Source organism: Berghia stephanieae, chromosome 9, assembly GCF_034508935.2.
Source record: "Berghia stephanieae isolate SIO BIC M18660-M18661 chromosome 9, UCSD_Bste_1.3, whole genome shotgun sequence".
In the NCBI taxonomy this organism is placed as follows: Eukaryota; Metazoa; Mollusca; class Gastropoda; order Nudibranchia; family Aeolidiidae; genus Berghia; species Berghia stephanieae.
Genome location: NC_088368.1, coordinates 9,819,201 through 9,836,241, shown reverse-complemented (window position 1 = coordinate 9,836,241; position 17,041 = coordinate 9,819,201). Strand labels below are relative to the sequence as shown.

Below are 17,041 nucleotides of genomic sequence, written 5' to 3'. Positions count from 1 at the left end.
GAGGTACCTACATAGGCTTAAGTGGACCATAGTGTAAACATTATCAGTTTAGACCCCAATACCCGATAACTGCATGCTTGACAGTCAGTTGTACAGGTTTTTCCATTACGCTTTGGCCACATTCTTCTTGTCATATTATTCTACCAATTTATGACAAGATAAACAAAAATTCTTCTCTATGGGAATTTTTGAGTAGTCTCAGACATAACATGGATTGCTGTGTGTTTTTGTTGACAATTTTAGGTCATTTAAACACGATATAAATGAAGATGATAAAATAATTAAAAGAGTATGGATATAATAGTTACAGTTATACTAATAGTATAGGCTTATATAGGGATCCAATAAAAAAAAAAAAGGAAGACTCCGAGCAATAGTTCCCCATTTCTGGCACTAGCTGCATTTTTTGGTCAATCCAGCACCAGTAAATAGAACGGTGAAAGAAAATGTACAAGTCATCAGGCCCATGGAGCCGGAGTTTATCCCAGTTTCGAGAGCGTGAAACAGATAATAACAATTGCTCACTACCTTTTTGGATACGACACGTCTATCACAAAGTACTTTCCAGCAGATCTCATAACAGATCCATCTACCGAATCACTGCTAGGGGAACATGGGGGTCTGAAAAAAATGTAGACTTCACCCGGGATCTATCTCAATCCCTTTGCCTGTAAAGTCAGTGCTCAACTAACTTAGCTATCAGGACCTCTGATAGAAAGTATACAAAAGATTTATATCAACTAAAGTGGAATCTGTATAGTATAAAGTCAAGTCAACACCACTTGTTGATCCCACATTTCGCAGAAGTTCCAGGTTTGAGAGTGTCTGCCAAGATGAAGGTCATTTAAACCGATCAATATTTGAAGGATGAGATTTCTGACACTACATATTTTAAAATAGTGTGTGTACACGTTTTTCAAGAGTACTGCAGTTAACTGGTTAAAGAAAATTCCACCCACCACTGAAAGCCAGATGGAAAGGGTGAAGGATGTCAATGTCAGAGGGGACAACAAAGAAGACAGATAGTAGATAGAACTGACTGGCCCAGACAGGACAGATAACACCAGGGGCTATGTGGTCCGGTGATATGACATTCACCTTCGGATCGGAATGTTCTGCGTTCGAGTCCCGCACAGTTGAGTCCTTTGAAAAGGCTCTTTACTCATATTCTCTCACCTTACTCAGGTGTAAAATGAGTACCTGGCCGGTAAAAATGTATCTGTTGGGAAAAATCGTAATATCACTAACACGGAAAAGGCATCATGTCTCCTCCTAAATGTTAAGTGTCGCTGTTGGCCCTGTAAAGCACTTCGAGCATGTTTAGTGGGTATAGCGCTATATAAAAGCTCAAGCTTTTTATATTCTCCCTTGAACCAAGATCTCAACCCATGAACAATGAGGATGACGAATTAACAACAACATTTTAAAATAATAAACTAAAAACAAGTCCACAGTTTCACGCCACCAATATAATCTCTCTTTTACATTTAATATAAATGACGGTTTTGATGAAATTAAAATGATAGAGCTAATACATTATCTTACATTCATTCGCCATATTGATGTAAAAGTATAATCATGACCGAATAATGAATGAATTCTAGCTACAGCATTGACTGAGATGAGTTTTATTTACTAAATAATGCCACATACACATTTCAATCATTAGATTTTAAAAACTGATCTCTCTCTTCAATTCCATCCTCCCATACAAACATGCATTGAAACCAACATCATCTATTTATATCACCATTTAAATCATAGATCATATTTAAAAAAATATGTTGCAATTTATTCAAGTTAAAGCTTTGAATTAAAAAATTACAAGGACATTGCAAATACTGTATCTGTTTAATGTTTGTTTGTTTTTAAGGGTTTTACGGCGCTTGCAACACATTAAGGTCATATCAGCGCCAGTAAAAAGGAAGAAATGGGATAGTAAAAAGTTATAGAATTCAATTAAAGCACCCAAGATAAGGTAAGACAAAGGGGAATTGGTTCAAATAGGAAACAGATGTAGATTCCAAGAGCACACTGTCAAAGTACTTAGTTTGAGACCACCTAAAAGTCTCATCCAGACACAAGCACAGGCCCCCACTAAGAGGAATACACTCAAATGTTAACAAATCAAATATAACATGTAAATAAAACATAATACAGTACATAACAGAGAGATGATTTACAAGGAAAAAAATATCATCTCCCAAAGCAATAACTATACATTCGACTGTTTCCCTCTCAGCCAAGGACTCCGACCAAGGTTAGGACAAAACCAAGCAATCTCACTCCAAGACAAAGACAGAAAGCATGTTGGAAAACAGATATAAGGGGATAGAAGACACAGTATGTACCTCCCTGCCCGCTATGGGAGGTCAGGATCCCCACCCAGGTATCTGTTTAAAAATATTATTTCCTTTTAGTTGAACGCAACCTTTTCAAATATATTTTTGGTTGTTAGCACCTCTTGTTACAAACGTCTGATTAGCAAGCAGTAGCAGGACAAGAGAACAGACTCTTGAGGCCGGAGAAAAAATCCTAGAGATCACATTAAGTTTAGAAAAAGATCCACAACTTTCCAATGCAAGGTGATTGACATGTCATTGGACCGTCTGCCTTTTTTATGCTGGTTGAAAGAACCCAAACTTCATAATGAGAATGAGAGCTGATTATTAAAATGAAATCCTGGGCCGTGCCCATATTATTAAACCGTGTCAATGCAACTCTTATCCTATATTTAATACTTTTAAAATGAATATATATTTTAACAATATTATCATACTACTAGCATAAATACCAACAAAGCAATTCAGACTTCGCCACATGCTACATGTAAAGAATCGGTACCTGAATATCAAGAAAGAGAAAAACCTTTATCACCCAAATGTATGGTTACTACCCTTGTATATGTGAATGATCAATTGACTTTAAAATTGTCACTCTGCAGTTCATATTAGCCACATATCCGATTTTATCAATTTTGTTCCAAATGTTTAATACAAAAATCAAATTGTACTCAACTGTGATTTAAACTTACATTTCAATAACAACAGTAATGTTATTAATTAATAATAATAATACTTCAAAATGCAACTGTATTTTTTCACAAAATAATCAAAAATCTTAAAGGACCGATTTTGCTACTAAAATCAAAACGAAATACAAGCATGAAAGAGATAACAATAACAAAAAAAAAAAACAACTGAATATTGCATCCTCAATATATTCCTATAGAAGCTATTAAATTTACAGGTTATAAGGACCACGTATTTTTACAGTTAAAACCATCACAACTTCACCTGAAAAATGATCACTAAATGTGTAAAACAAAATTTAAAAATAATAATAATAATTCAAAACACAACCAATGTCAACAAGATCTTTTGTATATAATACAAGAAGAAAATAATAAAAGTAATTCAGGCTGTAGATATAGGATTGTAGAAGACCACATCAAACGTGTCTTTATGAGAAATTAAACATTCTATGCATCTCTATTGATGTCATTGTGGTGGGTTTTAACTTTTTTCTTTGTTAAGTTGCTTTGTTTTATCTTTTAAAATGCTAACAAATAAGAGCTTTTCTGAGGTTGCACACGCATAGTATAAAGAATGTCATAATGTCACAGTTTTCACCCCTCCTCCCCATCCCAATTTGATCAAATTAATTAAATTGCCAGTAACTTAGGGGTAAATAATAAGGGATGGGCAGAGGGAACAGGAGGCAGAAATCCTAGTTGCTTGGATGTTGGTTGGAAGCTCTAACTATTGAATCACCAAATTCTCCTTCACTAACAGACAAATGTGCGTGATGAAAATCTAATAAATATAATAACAATCTTAACAGTCAATCTAAATAAAACATAACTCTCTCAACTTTCTTGAGTAGCAAACTGAAACATGAAAATTACGACATTCAGATCACTTTCTTCCTCTTCGATTGCCAACTATGCATCATTCTACACTCACAACTCTAATTTTTAATTATTTTTTTTTATTTGGTATCTTAGTAATGAGAATGGTTCATAAGACTGATTAACAATTGTCAACAGAGAGGCAATTTGAGCCGAAGGTCCAATTCTTTATTCGAATCAGTGGACTTATGTCTTGTTTGTTTTTATGGGTTTTACGGCACTTGCAACACATTAAGGTCATATCAGCGCCAGTAAAAAGGAAGAAAATGGGATAGTAGAAAGTTGTAGAATTGCAATTAAAGCACCCAAGAAAAAGTAAGACACAGGGGAATTGGTTCAAATAAGAAACAGGTGTAGATTCCAAGAGCACACTATCAAAGTACGTACTTAGTTTGAGATCACTAAAAGTCTTATCCAGACACAAGCACAGGGCCCCACTAAGAGGAATACACTCATATGTTTTACAAATCATATATAATATAAAGAAAACAATACAAAACATAACAGAGAGATGATTTATAAGGAAAAAAATATCATCTCCCAAAACTAGCAATACATTTGACTGTTTCCCTCTCAGCCAGGACCAGGACAGAACCAAGTAATCTCATTCCAAGACAAAGACAGAAACCAAGTTGGAAAGGAGATATAGGGGGATAGAAGACACAGTAAGCACCTCCCTGCCCACTATGGGAGTCAGTGGACTTATTTTACAGTACAGCCAGTCATATATCATTGTCAGCGACGCAGACCTGCCAACACAAATCATTTCAGAATAAAGTGAGGGGAGTTAATTCCAAAAAACTGTTGCACGTATCAATCAATACTGTTGATAGATCTGTGCAGACAAAATCCTTTACCAAAAAAGTAATCTATTTACACATCCAAATCGATATTATTAAAGAACCTTAAAATTGTCATGTATAATTTTATGTATAAATAAAAGTAAAAACACAACAGTACATACAGTACAGATTACAAAAAAAATATATATGACATGTATTCGTATTGTCTGGGGCTCCAAATGAACATTATCTCTGGCACAGATTTTTGGTGTCGACGTCATCATAACATCATGAAGCCTGACACTCTAGGCAGTGAAATTCTCAGCTATTCTCGTTTGGTTTGTTTTCTCGATATCAATCTCAACTCACTGTAAATGAGGGAGAAAAGATGAAGAAATGAAATTAAACGGGAAGAGATAAGCATGTTCAATTCAAGGGTAATATAATAAAGACTGGTCCTTTAGGACTCGCATGAAATCCAATCACTGTTGGGTGTATTGAAGGGGGGTGGAGGGGTTAAAGGCCATAGTACTGGGAAAAATCATACGTTAGTATTGGATGTTTACTGTGGTTGAATTGTTATCTTTTCCAGTGGGCCTTTATTCTTTACATTCCAATGAAAACTGGCAAATGAGTTATCTTGACGAGTCTTGATTTGAGCATTTCTTCTTGCCATATCATTCAACTAACATCTTCGTTAAGTCTGAGATGTGAAGATGCGAATTAAGATGACAATAAGTGATCACTTTTATACCTCAAAAGGAAGAGAGTTCTAAAACTAAAGTATAAATTTTTTAAAACAAAAGAAAAGAAAGTATAATTATAATATAAAATCAAATCAAAAGTATGAGACTTTCCCTTCATGATATCAGCAATACACAAAAGAGAGAAAGACAGGAACCTGGGCAGTATGGATCAGTAGAATGGTCTTTGCATTGTACCCTAATGGTAACAGATTCAACTCCCACAAGCAAAGCTGTGTGATCTTCAGCAAGTCATCTGTCGCCAGAGATATTTCAGTCTTCCTTGAGCTTTAATTTACAGAAAAATGTCCAAACGAGGATGAACAAAGGAAATTTTATTTTCTCTCAGTTTGAAAAACAATAGCTTACAAAAAAAGAAAATTCAACTCTAAAACTCTAATAAAAATGAAATATCGAAATTATAAAAAAAATTGTGTATATTTCATTTAATGAATAACTCCCTTTTGGAAAACAAAATCCATCACCAAATACTTCACTGTACTGTCAATAGAATACACCAACATTGAGAAAATGAACACAATACACTGTCAAAACCAACTCTGCATGCAAAAGAAAACCAAGACAAAAAAGTGATTGTATCAACAAAGATTTTAAAAAGAAAAAGAAATATCAAATTAAAGACCATCACCAAGAACAAAAATAGAAATGGGGAGGGAAGGGCTGACAGGAGAAGAAAACATTACTTAAAAATGTGGAAAAGATGGCTGTAAGATTTGCGAGAAATGACTTGAAATTTACAGAAGTGATTTAGTTTCTTTAGTCAATGTCTGATTATCCATCCATACATAGTAGATAACCTCTTTAACCATTGTTTCCAAATAGATAAATAAAATCATGGAATAACATACTACAGTTGAGTGGCACAAATTTTGCATGTCTACAGTGGATTATATTATGGGAAAGAGGACACAGTGAGACAAATTGTCATCACAAGATAATAAGAGTGGGTGAGGTATACGTCACTGTCATTAATAATTTTAACATCATTTAGATTGAAACTAATGTAGTATAAGTCAAGAGTAGCTAAGTGTTGCAGAAGCACCTTTCTTGCTTGTTTATGCCTCTACCAATTTTTCCTTTTGTGTTCTATTAACTTTTCACAGTTGAGAGTGGATTTAATTAAAAAACATCTCTTTTGGGAAAACCCCCTTATACATGAATGAAAACCCAAACAAATCATGACTTGATGAGCCAGAGAATATTCCTTTTGATTCCACACACAGTCACACATTACACCACCATTGGGGAAAGCTGAATATTATATACAAAAACTAAATAAAATAAAAGAGGACTATGTTCTCTTAATATACTTGTATTAAATATTAATCGATGTAACATGATAATAATTTATTTTTTTGTAATGAATTTGTCATATGAAAGACAGGCAAAGAATAAGAAAAACAAAAACAAAAAAACAAACTACTTGGGTATTTTCTCCTAGAAGCGACTGGGGCATAAAAAGTAAATGAAAATAATTAAAAACAGGGTAAATACATAAGATTTCTTACTTTAGAGAGGTCATATTCAGTCAGAATCTTCTAGCGCCCACTGCCAAGAAATATGTGGAAGAGGAAGGAGTACAACATAAAATAACATGTGTTAATTTAGGTTCAGTTAATATGTACTGTTAATATTCTTGTATCAAAATGGATATGTGATCAATCATTGTCATGTCCTGTGGTCATCTAAACAAAAAATGTATGCGTATGTGTAAAATGACAACAAAAATGGAACTAAAATCAATACTGAATTTTCATTTTCCAAATATATAAATTTTAATCTAAACATCGTTGCAATAAAACAATATCAAATGTAAGTTCATACCTTACATTCAATCTCCCTGAGTTACTGAATTAATTGAAAATTTAGATTTAAGACAGCCCTCCATCATTCCTCTTATTTTATCTATATCAATTGGATGACATTGAATACAGAATTAACTAATCTGATCAACTTGAGACCATTGATAAATTTTAAAATTTCAATGGATTTGAGAGTTTCTCATGATACATTTGATTAAACTATTCTATGATAAATTGCTCAGTTGAAAATAATCATTAAAACTAAAAATATAGACTAGACAAAATGATAGAAAACCCAAGGGAAGAAAAGAATACAAATTTAAGATACAATGATTGAATCTATCTAACATGAGACACACGTGTATGTGACTAACACAATGTCAACATCACACTAGAAATACAATGTAAATGTTGCTGCTCGGAGAAAGAAATAACAACAGTCAAACTCAATGGAAACATCAATTTAATTAAAGAAGACAGATGATACGGATGTTTCGGGTTTCCCCTTTGCCAACAAAACACAATGAAAGAAACCCTCAGCGTTTTGTTGATAAAGGGGAAACCCAAAAAGTCCATATCATCTGTCATCGTTAATCCTCCATTCCATTTGACAACTGCTATTTATCACTAGAAATGGACTAACACAGTCAAATTAAGAATGGTTTAGTATGAGTAGAATTAACACAATATAAACACTTCATAATTGAGAGAGGAAAAATGTAGGTAATTTGTTTAAACAGCTACACATTCTTGAAACACTGACCAAACATTCAAAAAATAGTTGTGAAATGAAAATCATCAGTTTCAAAAGGATAGAGTGAGATGAGACCCTGAAGACATGTTCAACTAAAAACTTTTATGCAAAATAATGCATTTTGGGCATACCTGCCATCACACCAATATGTAAATGCAAATAATAATGTTCATTAGTTGCATTTTAATTCTGAGACTGATCAATCTCAACATGTCTACTGCCATTTATCCAACTTAAAGCAGCCAGACAAATGAATACTTCCATAACTAAACCGACTACATCAAGCTCCAAATATCTGCCAAAACAAGATAATTGGCAGTAAAGTATATAGAGAAGACACAGCTGCAACAAAATTCTCAAACAGAATGTAACGGAAATGTGACTCACCGAGTTCTCCCCACTAGGATAACTCTCTCCACCATTGAGGTTCATGTAGCCCCCTCCCTGGCCTCCCATCTGGGTAGGTGTCGACTGAAGGCTGTAGTTGGTGGATCCTGAAAAACAACCAAACAAGGATAAATTTTTAGTTGAGCTTTTATATAGTGCAAAATCCACTAAACGTGCTCAAAGCGCTTTACAAGGGGTCCCTAGCCAACAGCAACATGTAACGTGTAGAACGTGACATGATGCCTGTTAGACGATATTACATATTTTTCGGACAGAGACAACGCTTTTAACAGCCAGGTACTCATTTTACAGCTGAGTACGGTGAGAGAATGTGAGTAAAGAGCCTTTTCCAAGGACTCAACTATGCGCTGAATACGGCTCGAACTCAGGACCTCCCAATCCAAAAGCGAGTTTCATACTACAAGACCACATAGCAGCACAATGAGGACACAGTGAGATATCTTCATATTGTAGTCACATCTAAATAATTCTGACTTATTTTCAGGACAGCTTCTCAAAAGACATTTTGGCGACAGAGTGTACTTCTTAATTTTATTTTTATCTCCCAGCCAGGCTGATATTATGGGATGGATTTTTTCTCGTACTTTACTTTCTGCTTTGTCTGGCACTGTTTAATAAAACTTTTTAAAATTCTTAATCTATAACATGGGGCTTAATCAGTAAACTGAACTGTGACCAACTGAAATAGTCAAGGTTTCTTCTTGATGCTATTAGAGCCCTAAAGTAACAACTTAAATCTGCTAATAAAATTAAGCCATTTTTCACTACTTTGTCTTTGTCACAACTTACAAAATCAATGTAGTCTTCTGAATTTTGTAAAACACAAAAGGTCAAACTAACTTTTTGAAATTGTTTCCACAAAAAATTTGATCCTTGTAGAATAAGTGGTTCCCTCCTCGCAAAAAAAAAAAAAAAAAAAAAAAAAAAAAGGATGTATAAGATTCTCATGTTTTAGTGACAAAATGATTTGGCTGACTGTACAATGTATCGAGAAAAGCAGCATAAGAATTTGCGCCAAACACTAGACTTAAAATAAATAACACAACAACAAGATCATATGGAATATTTCTTGGTGCCAGAAATGTGAACGGCACACGCCACCACATTCCAAACTAACCTGTAGGGGAGGAGGGGTTTTGAATCATCTGTGATGAGGCTGCTGATGCGGCTTTGGCTGCATACAGATTGGCCTCTTCCTGGGCCTTGCCAATGTTTTTCTTGTATCGAATGCGTTTGTTGCCGAACCAGTTGGAGACCTGGAAGGTGGAGAGATTGGAAAATATAAAGTAATTGAGCATAATGAACATAAAAATAAAGTCTTTTTTTTAGAAAGATTACAAGAAAAGTAAAAAGACTGCAATGTTGATTAAGATGTTGTTGTACCCCAAATGTGTCTCAAAAAGACTAAAACATCAATCTGCAAACTCAAACAACTTCAAGTATTCATTTGCACCCCGCACCATCAAAGACTGGAATGCCCTTCACAAATCATGTTTGAACACAACAGATTTAGACACCTTCGAGCAAAGATTGTCAAACTACTTCAGCTTAAACATCAACAATGGCTGCCATATCCAACAACTCTCTCTGCCCTCAAATACAATACTAAGAATTGAGTCGACTTCAAGTAACGTTCAGATTCAGAATCAGAGTCATGTATTGAGTTGACTTAAAATTGGCCCTGACAGGTATAGAGTTAAAGAAGATTCTTTCATTCTTTATACAGTGAAATCTACATTAAGTCAACACTCTTGAAGTCAACACCTCTTTTTGGACCAAAATTTTCTGGGTTTTTTTTTAATCTAAGAGTGTTCAATTGATACTGGATAAAGTCACCCAATTTTTCTTGATCAAGGATTCCAGTGTATAATTTAATGATATAGGAGAAACTGTCTCATTCACTGTAAGAGTGGGAGTTGCATCTTGAATAAAGCCTTTTGGTGAAATTGGTTAAATCATACGAAATATATATGTATGTATGTATATATATTATATATATATATATATATATATATATATATATATATATATATATATATATATATATATATATATATATATATATATATATATATATATATATATATAAGTATCAATCCACTATTAAGGTGACCACTGTGAAATGCACCAATTGGAGGACCAAGCATATGTCTTGTTCAAATTGATTAAACTGTTCAATCTTTGTTCAAATGAGTATAGTTTGATGCCCTACAATGATTTATGAACACAATTCTGATGCTTGATGATCACAATGGTATATAGAAAATTACTCGGTCTCCCTACTGTTGTACTAAGTGTTTCTGTAGCTTTAAGGAGACATTTGGTAAAAACATGTTTTTAGGGAGACCACATTAAAAAACCCTTTTAGGGAGCCCAGTATATGTTTATATATGTGTATACCTAAGAGTGCATTTTCAAGTGAGCTACCACCAAATTGTCTAAAATAAAGTAAGTCCTTAAGATTAAGAGCTTCATGGCCATAGTGTCGAAGCTTATCCCAGTGTGCGTAGAGTGAAGTGGCCGAGCAACGCATTTACTAACTCCTGGGAAGGTCCATCCCTCAGAAGGGGCGCTCAGGGAAATAACCTGGGACTCAAACACGGCAAAAAATATTCCCAGTTGCTCCGTGCGCCATTGTTTTGCAGTCCCCGACCCCTTTAGAAACCTGACGACCCAGGTTAAGATCAGAGATAGAAGGGACCAGGCAGAGGAGTTTATTTGTTGTTGTTGTATACCACTGAATGGACTTGGTTTGTTTTGTTTTGTTTTTAAGGGTTTTACGGCGCTTGCAACACATTAAGGTCATATCAGCGCCAGTAAAAAGGAAGAAAATGGGATAGTAAAAAGTTCTGGAACTACAATTAGAGCACCCAAGAAAAAGTAAGGCAAAGGGGATTTGTTTCAAATAGGAAACAGTAGATTCCAAGAGCCCACTATCAAAGTACTTAGTTTGAGATCACCTAAACGTCTCATTCAGACACAAGCACAGGTCCCAACAAAGAGGGATACACTCAAATGTTTACAAAGCATAAATAATATGTAAACAAAACAATAAAGAGCATAACAGACAGATGATTTACAAGGGAAAAATATAATCTCCCAAAACTCGAACTATACATTTGACTGTTTCCCTCCCAGCCAGGTCCTGGACAAAACCAAGTAATCCCATCCCGAGACAAAGACAGAAAACAAGTTGGAAAACAGACATAGGGGGATAGAAGACGCAACGAGTACGTCCCTGCCCATTATGGGAAGTCGGGAACCCCACCCAGTGAATGGAGTTGGATGGATAGGACAGCAGATCTGATGGACACAATGAACGGCTTCAATCAACATCTCATTCACTTTAACTTGCACAATGCTTGCTTTGGTTTCGTGGTAGACAGTTCGTCTGACGCCCGAGTTGCCAGGGTTCGAATCCATATTTGTGGCGATGCAGAGTCATTGTAAAAGTCTCATTTACAGTCTCACTTGTGTTAATTGGAGTACGTTACTGAATTGTAACAACGTTGTTCGTGTCCATATAAATGTACTACCACTACCAGCTGCACGTTGAGCTCATTGTGGGTTTTATGATACATCAAGCTCGTGTAAAATTACATTTACATTTGACCGAAAAATGATACATAACGATAGAAGTCTACAAATCATATTGCAGGTTTATTTCAGTTCCAAAAGCCATCACAAACATTCATCCACTGTATCACATAAGTCTTTGGTCACCAAATAAAAGCATGAAGTTTGTTATGTGTACAGTGCAACATAAAAGGATAGAAACAGTTTTACTGATAAAACCCTCAAATGATAACAAACCAATATGTTGTTGCTGGTAAGTTGCTTAATTGCATTTGTTAAAAAGCATAAACTGTGAAGCAAAAGTGTTGAAAATCGTTTGAATAAAGTTTAATGCAAAAAAAATAATTCTTAAGCACTTTATGCCGTTCTAAGCTGTCGTTGCTGCATTTTTTTTCATTATTAATTATTATTATTCTGATTAAGGATGAGGGGATAAAGAAAGAATGAAATTAAATGCACAGAGGTGTCATTTCTTGACAGTCACCTCTAAAGATTGCAACTCTTAAAATTATCATAAAAAGAATAGTGAAATTTTACATTAGGTATCTAGACAATGCTGAACATAAAGCTACATTGGCCAATTAAGTTAGGGTTAGTAGAAAGACTTTTTATTCTGCCATATCTGATTCTTTCAGATAGTTCTACATAGCTGCCAACTTTTCAAAAATAAAATAAGGAACGCTCATTTGGCCCGGGATGAGGGGCGATGTGTGCCGAAGCCCCGCCCCCCCCCCCCCCCCCTTCATCGAATCGCAACATATAAAAGTCAGCCTTTTTAATTACTATTACTAACACTAACAAGTTTGAGATGACAGAGGCTAGTCCAAATGTTGCTCAATTATCGGGTTTAGTACCAGCACATTTGAATCGTTAAAATGACACTTTCCACAATGATTGTTGTTTTGTTTTTAAGGGTTTTACGGCGCTTGCAACACATTTAGGTTATATCAGCGCCAGTAAAAAGGAAGAAAATTGGATAGTAAAAAGTTCTAGAATTACAGTTGAAGCATCCAAGAGAAAGTAAGACATAGGGGAACTGGGAACAAATAGGGATCAGATGTAGATTCCAAGAGCGTATCACCAATGTACTTAGTTTGAGATCACCTATAAGTCTTATCCGGACACAAGAACAAAATCCAACAAAGAGGAACACACTCAAATGCTTACATTATACATTAAAAAATAACAAATATAGTAATAATACATAACAGAGAGATGATTTACAAGGAAAAAAATATCATCTCCCAAAACAATAAATATGCATTTGACTGCTTCCCTCCCAGCTAGGACTCCGGCGAGGGCCAGGAAAAAAACAAGTAATCTCATTCCAAGACAAAGACTGAAAGCATGTTGGAAAACAGATATAAGGGGATAGAAGACACAGTGTGTACCTCCCTGCCCGCTATGGGAGCTTTCCACAATGAGATCAAAATTCAGAACGGACAATATAAAGAAAGAATTCAACTGCCTCAACTTTGATAAGGACCAATACACAAGAAGCACAATTGTAAAATAAATGAAATAACTTAAGATGGTTAGAAATGCATAACTACCAACCTGGTACATCACTTGAGAGGGCGTTTTGGGGTAAAAATTAGGTGAGTTCAGATAAAAAGTAGACGATAGCATATATGTTTTCTTTCATGCAACATAATGGTCTTTAAGTAGTATACTATAATAGTAGTTATAGTAAAATGCACCTCTAAATATTAGAGAATTCCTACTTCTTTACTTTGACAAGATAAACACACCTAAAAATGGAGTATACTTATTTTTCTTGAACCTAAACCGTTACAAAAGCTTGCTTGAAAAAAAAAATTAAAATCAGATGAAGATGTTTTTAAAGGGATTAAATTTATATATTTCATAAATTAATAAAGGGAAATAATCATTGTCATCTTTAATCAATATAAGCAATTGATTTTCTTATTGAATACCTTCCAATCAAAAAGGTGGATTTAATTTTATTCTTAATTAAAATAATATTTGTAACAAATAGTGAAAGTATCAATACTGTCTTAGAATATTCAAAGTATATCGAGGCTAACATCCATATCCTATGCAAATCTCCAATACATTATGAAAGGTTTGAGTAAAATACAGGCGTCATATAAACGAATGGAACTTTTTTAATTGTTGAAAATCATTTATGATAGAGGCATAATTCAAATTAAAGAGCTACACAAATGGAGATTATGCTCTCACTGGACACCAATAATAATGATAATAATAATAACAACAATAGTAGTAGTAGTAATAGTAATAATAATGGATCAATAATAATAATTCATTAGGCTCACATGGCTTTTTTACCACAAATTAGTCAAAAATTACAAAATACGGATTTTGAACTAAAAATAAGCACTTACGGACTCAGGAAGTCAAATACGGAACAAATCCGTTTTTAACAGAACGGTTGGCAGCTATGGTTCTACAAAGCATTTGTCTCTCAAGCTGAGCAAATGAATGTTCATATAATATAAAAAAGGATATTGCAATGATGAACAGATTGTACTATATAAAGATAAAACGTTTTTGTAAACCCCCAAAATATGTCAATAACACTATACAAAACAATGAATGTAATACAAATCAAATTCATGATTGTCATTACACCGATTGAAACGCTCTTTCCCTTCTATATTTATTTCTTTCATTAAAAATCTTTGTCTTCACCAAACTAATTAGTGTACCTTCAGGGATTCCTTTTTGTGAAAATACCCTGTGGTGTTTTAAGAACAGAATAATTTCAGACTTTCTAGGTAATGATCCCCTTGAACCATGTGCTGAAACATCTTCGACAAAGTTTTTAAAATATGACTTGACTCTATCTGTATCCTCATCTGACCATGACATGTATCTCCGATTTTTGCTTGAATTCCTCTTGGGTTCAGTTTGTTTTGAAGAACACGTAAGCTGATTTGGCACTCCTGCTTCACCATCAAATATTTCTTCTTGATTTGCAGCTGTTACTATGGATGTTCCAAAATTTGCATTTGAGTCTCTATTCACTACAGAGTCATTTGTTTCAATGTTACAATTTCCTTCCCCAGTGACCGATGCTGAGTTATCAATTTGACCCAAAAAATGACCAACTTCTGTTATTTCTCGTATTGCAAGTGGACACTGATAAATGTTTTGATTGATTGATTCACTGTGTCCCATATGTCGATAGAAGACATCTCTCTCGTGTTGTGGGACATCAAGTAAGGCAAATAATGTCGAAGCTCGGTGCCTGAATTTATCAGCTATTAACAACTGGGGTTTCTCTAAATCCTTTACTAAGGAAGTGACATATTTGATGGCAATGTAACCACTTACATGATCTTTGGATATTCCTGTATTTGGAAAAAGAAATGGGTTGTCTGAAATATCAACAGCTTTACGCTCCTGTGCAAGTTTCCTTAAAGGCTGAATTGTGTCATTGGGTATCAACACAGGGACCAACATCTTGCTTCCCTTTCCAGACTGATAGGCCAGCTTATACTTCTCAAGTAACGCTTTTTCCAGAGGATCAGTGACATGTTGTACAAGCTGGGATCAACCCATACACCTGAATCTGCATCATTCCAGTCTTTTAACAACATCCTTGCGGGTTCTCCGCCTCTCCTCGCATTAAACATTGTAAGCCTAGCTACGATGACATTGCGAAGCCTAACAAACATATGTGAATCAAATAATTGATAATCATCCTCACAAATACGGACCATCTCTTCAGTAATAAATTGCCGTAGCTTCTTTATATCATTCTCTAATGGCATCTCTTTGGGTTTTCTCAAATTTGTTCTCTTTGCTTCACATTGAACTCTGGCTGTAAAAAAAATACTATCCCAATTATAATCCAGGACAGCTTTGAACAAATCTATCTCTGCGGATTCTTCCATTTTGTTTTGCATTATATATTCCCCTTTTAAGAAATTAATTAACTTTTTCAATATAAATCCAATTGAAAGCTTCAAGCCTGCTTTCAATGTCCCATCCTCTTTCAAAGTCATTTCAGAAATGGTTTGCGATATTTCATTAAAGTTACAACGCTTCACCACGTCCTCTCCAGAGAAAGAAGGTTGATTTGTTCTCTTCCTAGTTTTTAAAATCAAATTTCCTAAGATGCGTAAATCACTCATTATAACTTTTCTCTCCTTCTTTGAACTTTTACTCCACAATTTTGTTCCTAACAATACTATAGCTTTGTCTGATCGACACAAATTTCCCACTTCATCATTCCGAAATTTGTCAAGAATATTCTCCTTTATTTCTTTACTTGCATTGGGAGCCACGGGATAAAATTTTACAACCCCAGTACACAGAGCATGCTCAGTACTACATTTCTTTTTGTGTTCATAAACCCTTCGTCCAGAGTAAAACCCCTTACAGCCAGCACACATAACAACTTCATGTGACCCTTGTGCTCTCTCACGCATAACTATTGAATTGTTTCTAGTGTTTGAATAAAAAATGCCCTTTTTCTTGAGATAATCCATTGTTCTATCCCTTTCCTTTACAGGCTGTTTCATGGCCTCTGTAACTTCTGTCTCATCTTTGTGTTTCCTCATCAAATGCCTTGAGAGTTTTGTTTGCAACTGTCCACAGTATGGACAGGGTCTCCTTGGCTTTTTGTATTTCTCTGGAAAAAAAAAGAAGAAAATAAAGCACATCATGCTATGAACTATGAAAATAAATCAATAGACAGATCGTATGCACATCAGCTACATGACAGCGATAGAGAGGAATAGCATTCCAAATATTTAAGGCCTGGACAAGTAACTGTCATAATTCCTTCTTGTTATATACTTTTCTCCATCTATTCCTTTGGAAGAGGTATGTTAGATTTGTGGAGACCTCTGCCACATAACAAATCCAGTGAAAAGACGCCATATTTTTGTTTTGAAATAGAAATAAATAGATCAATCCACCCACTTCACTGGGTTCAGGGTTCCCTCTTCATTATAATCAAAATATGAACATAAATCGGAATAGTAACACATTGAAGTCTCATCTGAATACATAGATTGTCCTTTGTTGTTTCAGCGAATAATCAGACAGAA

The 17,041-nt window shown here is 34.7% G+C and overlaps 1 protein-coding gene and 1 long non-coding RNA gene across 2 annotated transcripts in view; one reads left to right on the top strand and one right to left on the bottom strand.

Moving 5' to 3' along the window:
• Positions 1–1,452: 1,452 nt before the first annotated feature.
• LOC144979643 (uncharacterized) lies at positions 1,453–4,274 on the top strand. Its single transcript, XR_013646748.1, has 2 exons — positions 1,453–1,843; positions 2,390–4,274. It is a non-coding gene; the product is annotated as an uncharacterized LOC144979643 (long non-coding RNA).
• Positions 3,974–17,041, bottom strand: part of LOC144979642 (pre-B-cell leukemia transcription factor 1-like) — a 28,277-nt gene continuing 15,209 nt past the window's right edge. The window contains exons 6-9 of the mRNA XM_078926468.1: positions 9,538–9,676; positions 8,400–8,506; positions 6,965–7,004; positions 3,974–5,060 (exon numbers count right to left, since the gene is read on the bottom strand). Coding sequence (XP_078782594.1) covers positions 6,981–7,004; positions 8,400–8,506; positions 9,538–9,676 — 270 coding nt within the window. The 3' untranslated portion in view covers positions 3,974–5,060; positions 6,965–6,980. The remainder of the gene's footprint in view (positions 5,061–6,964; positions 7,005–8,399; positions 8,507–9,537; positions 9,677–17,041) is intronic.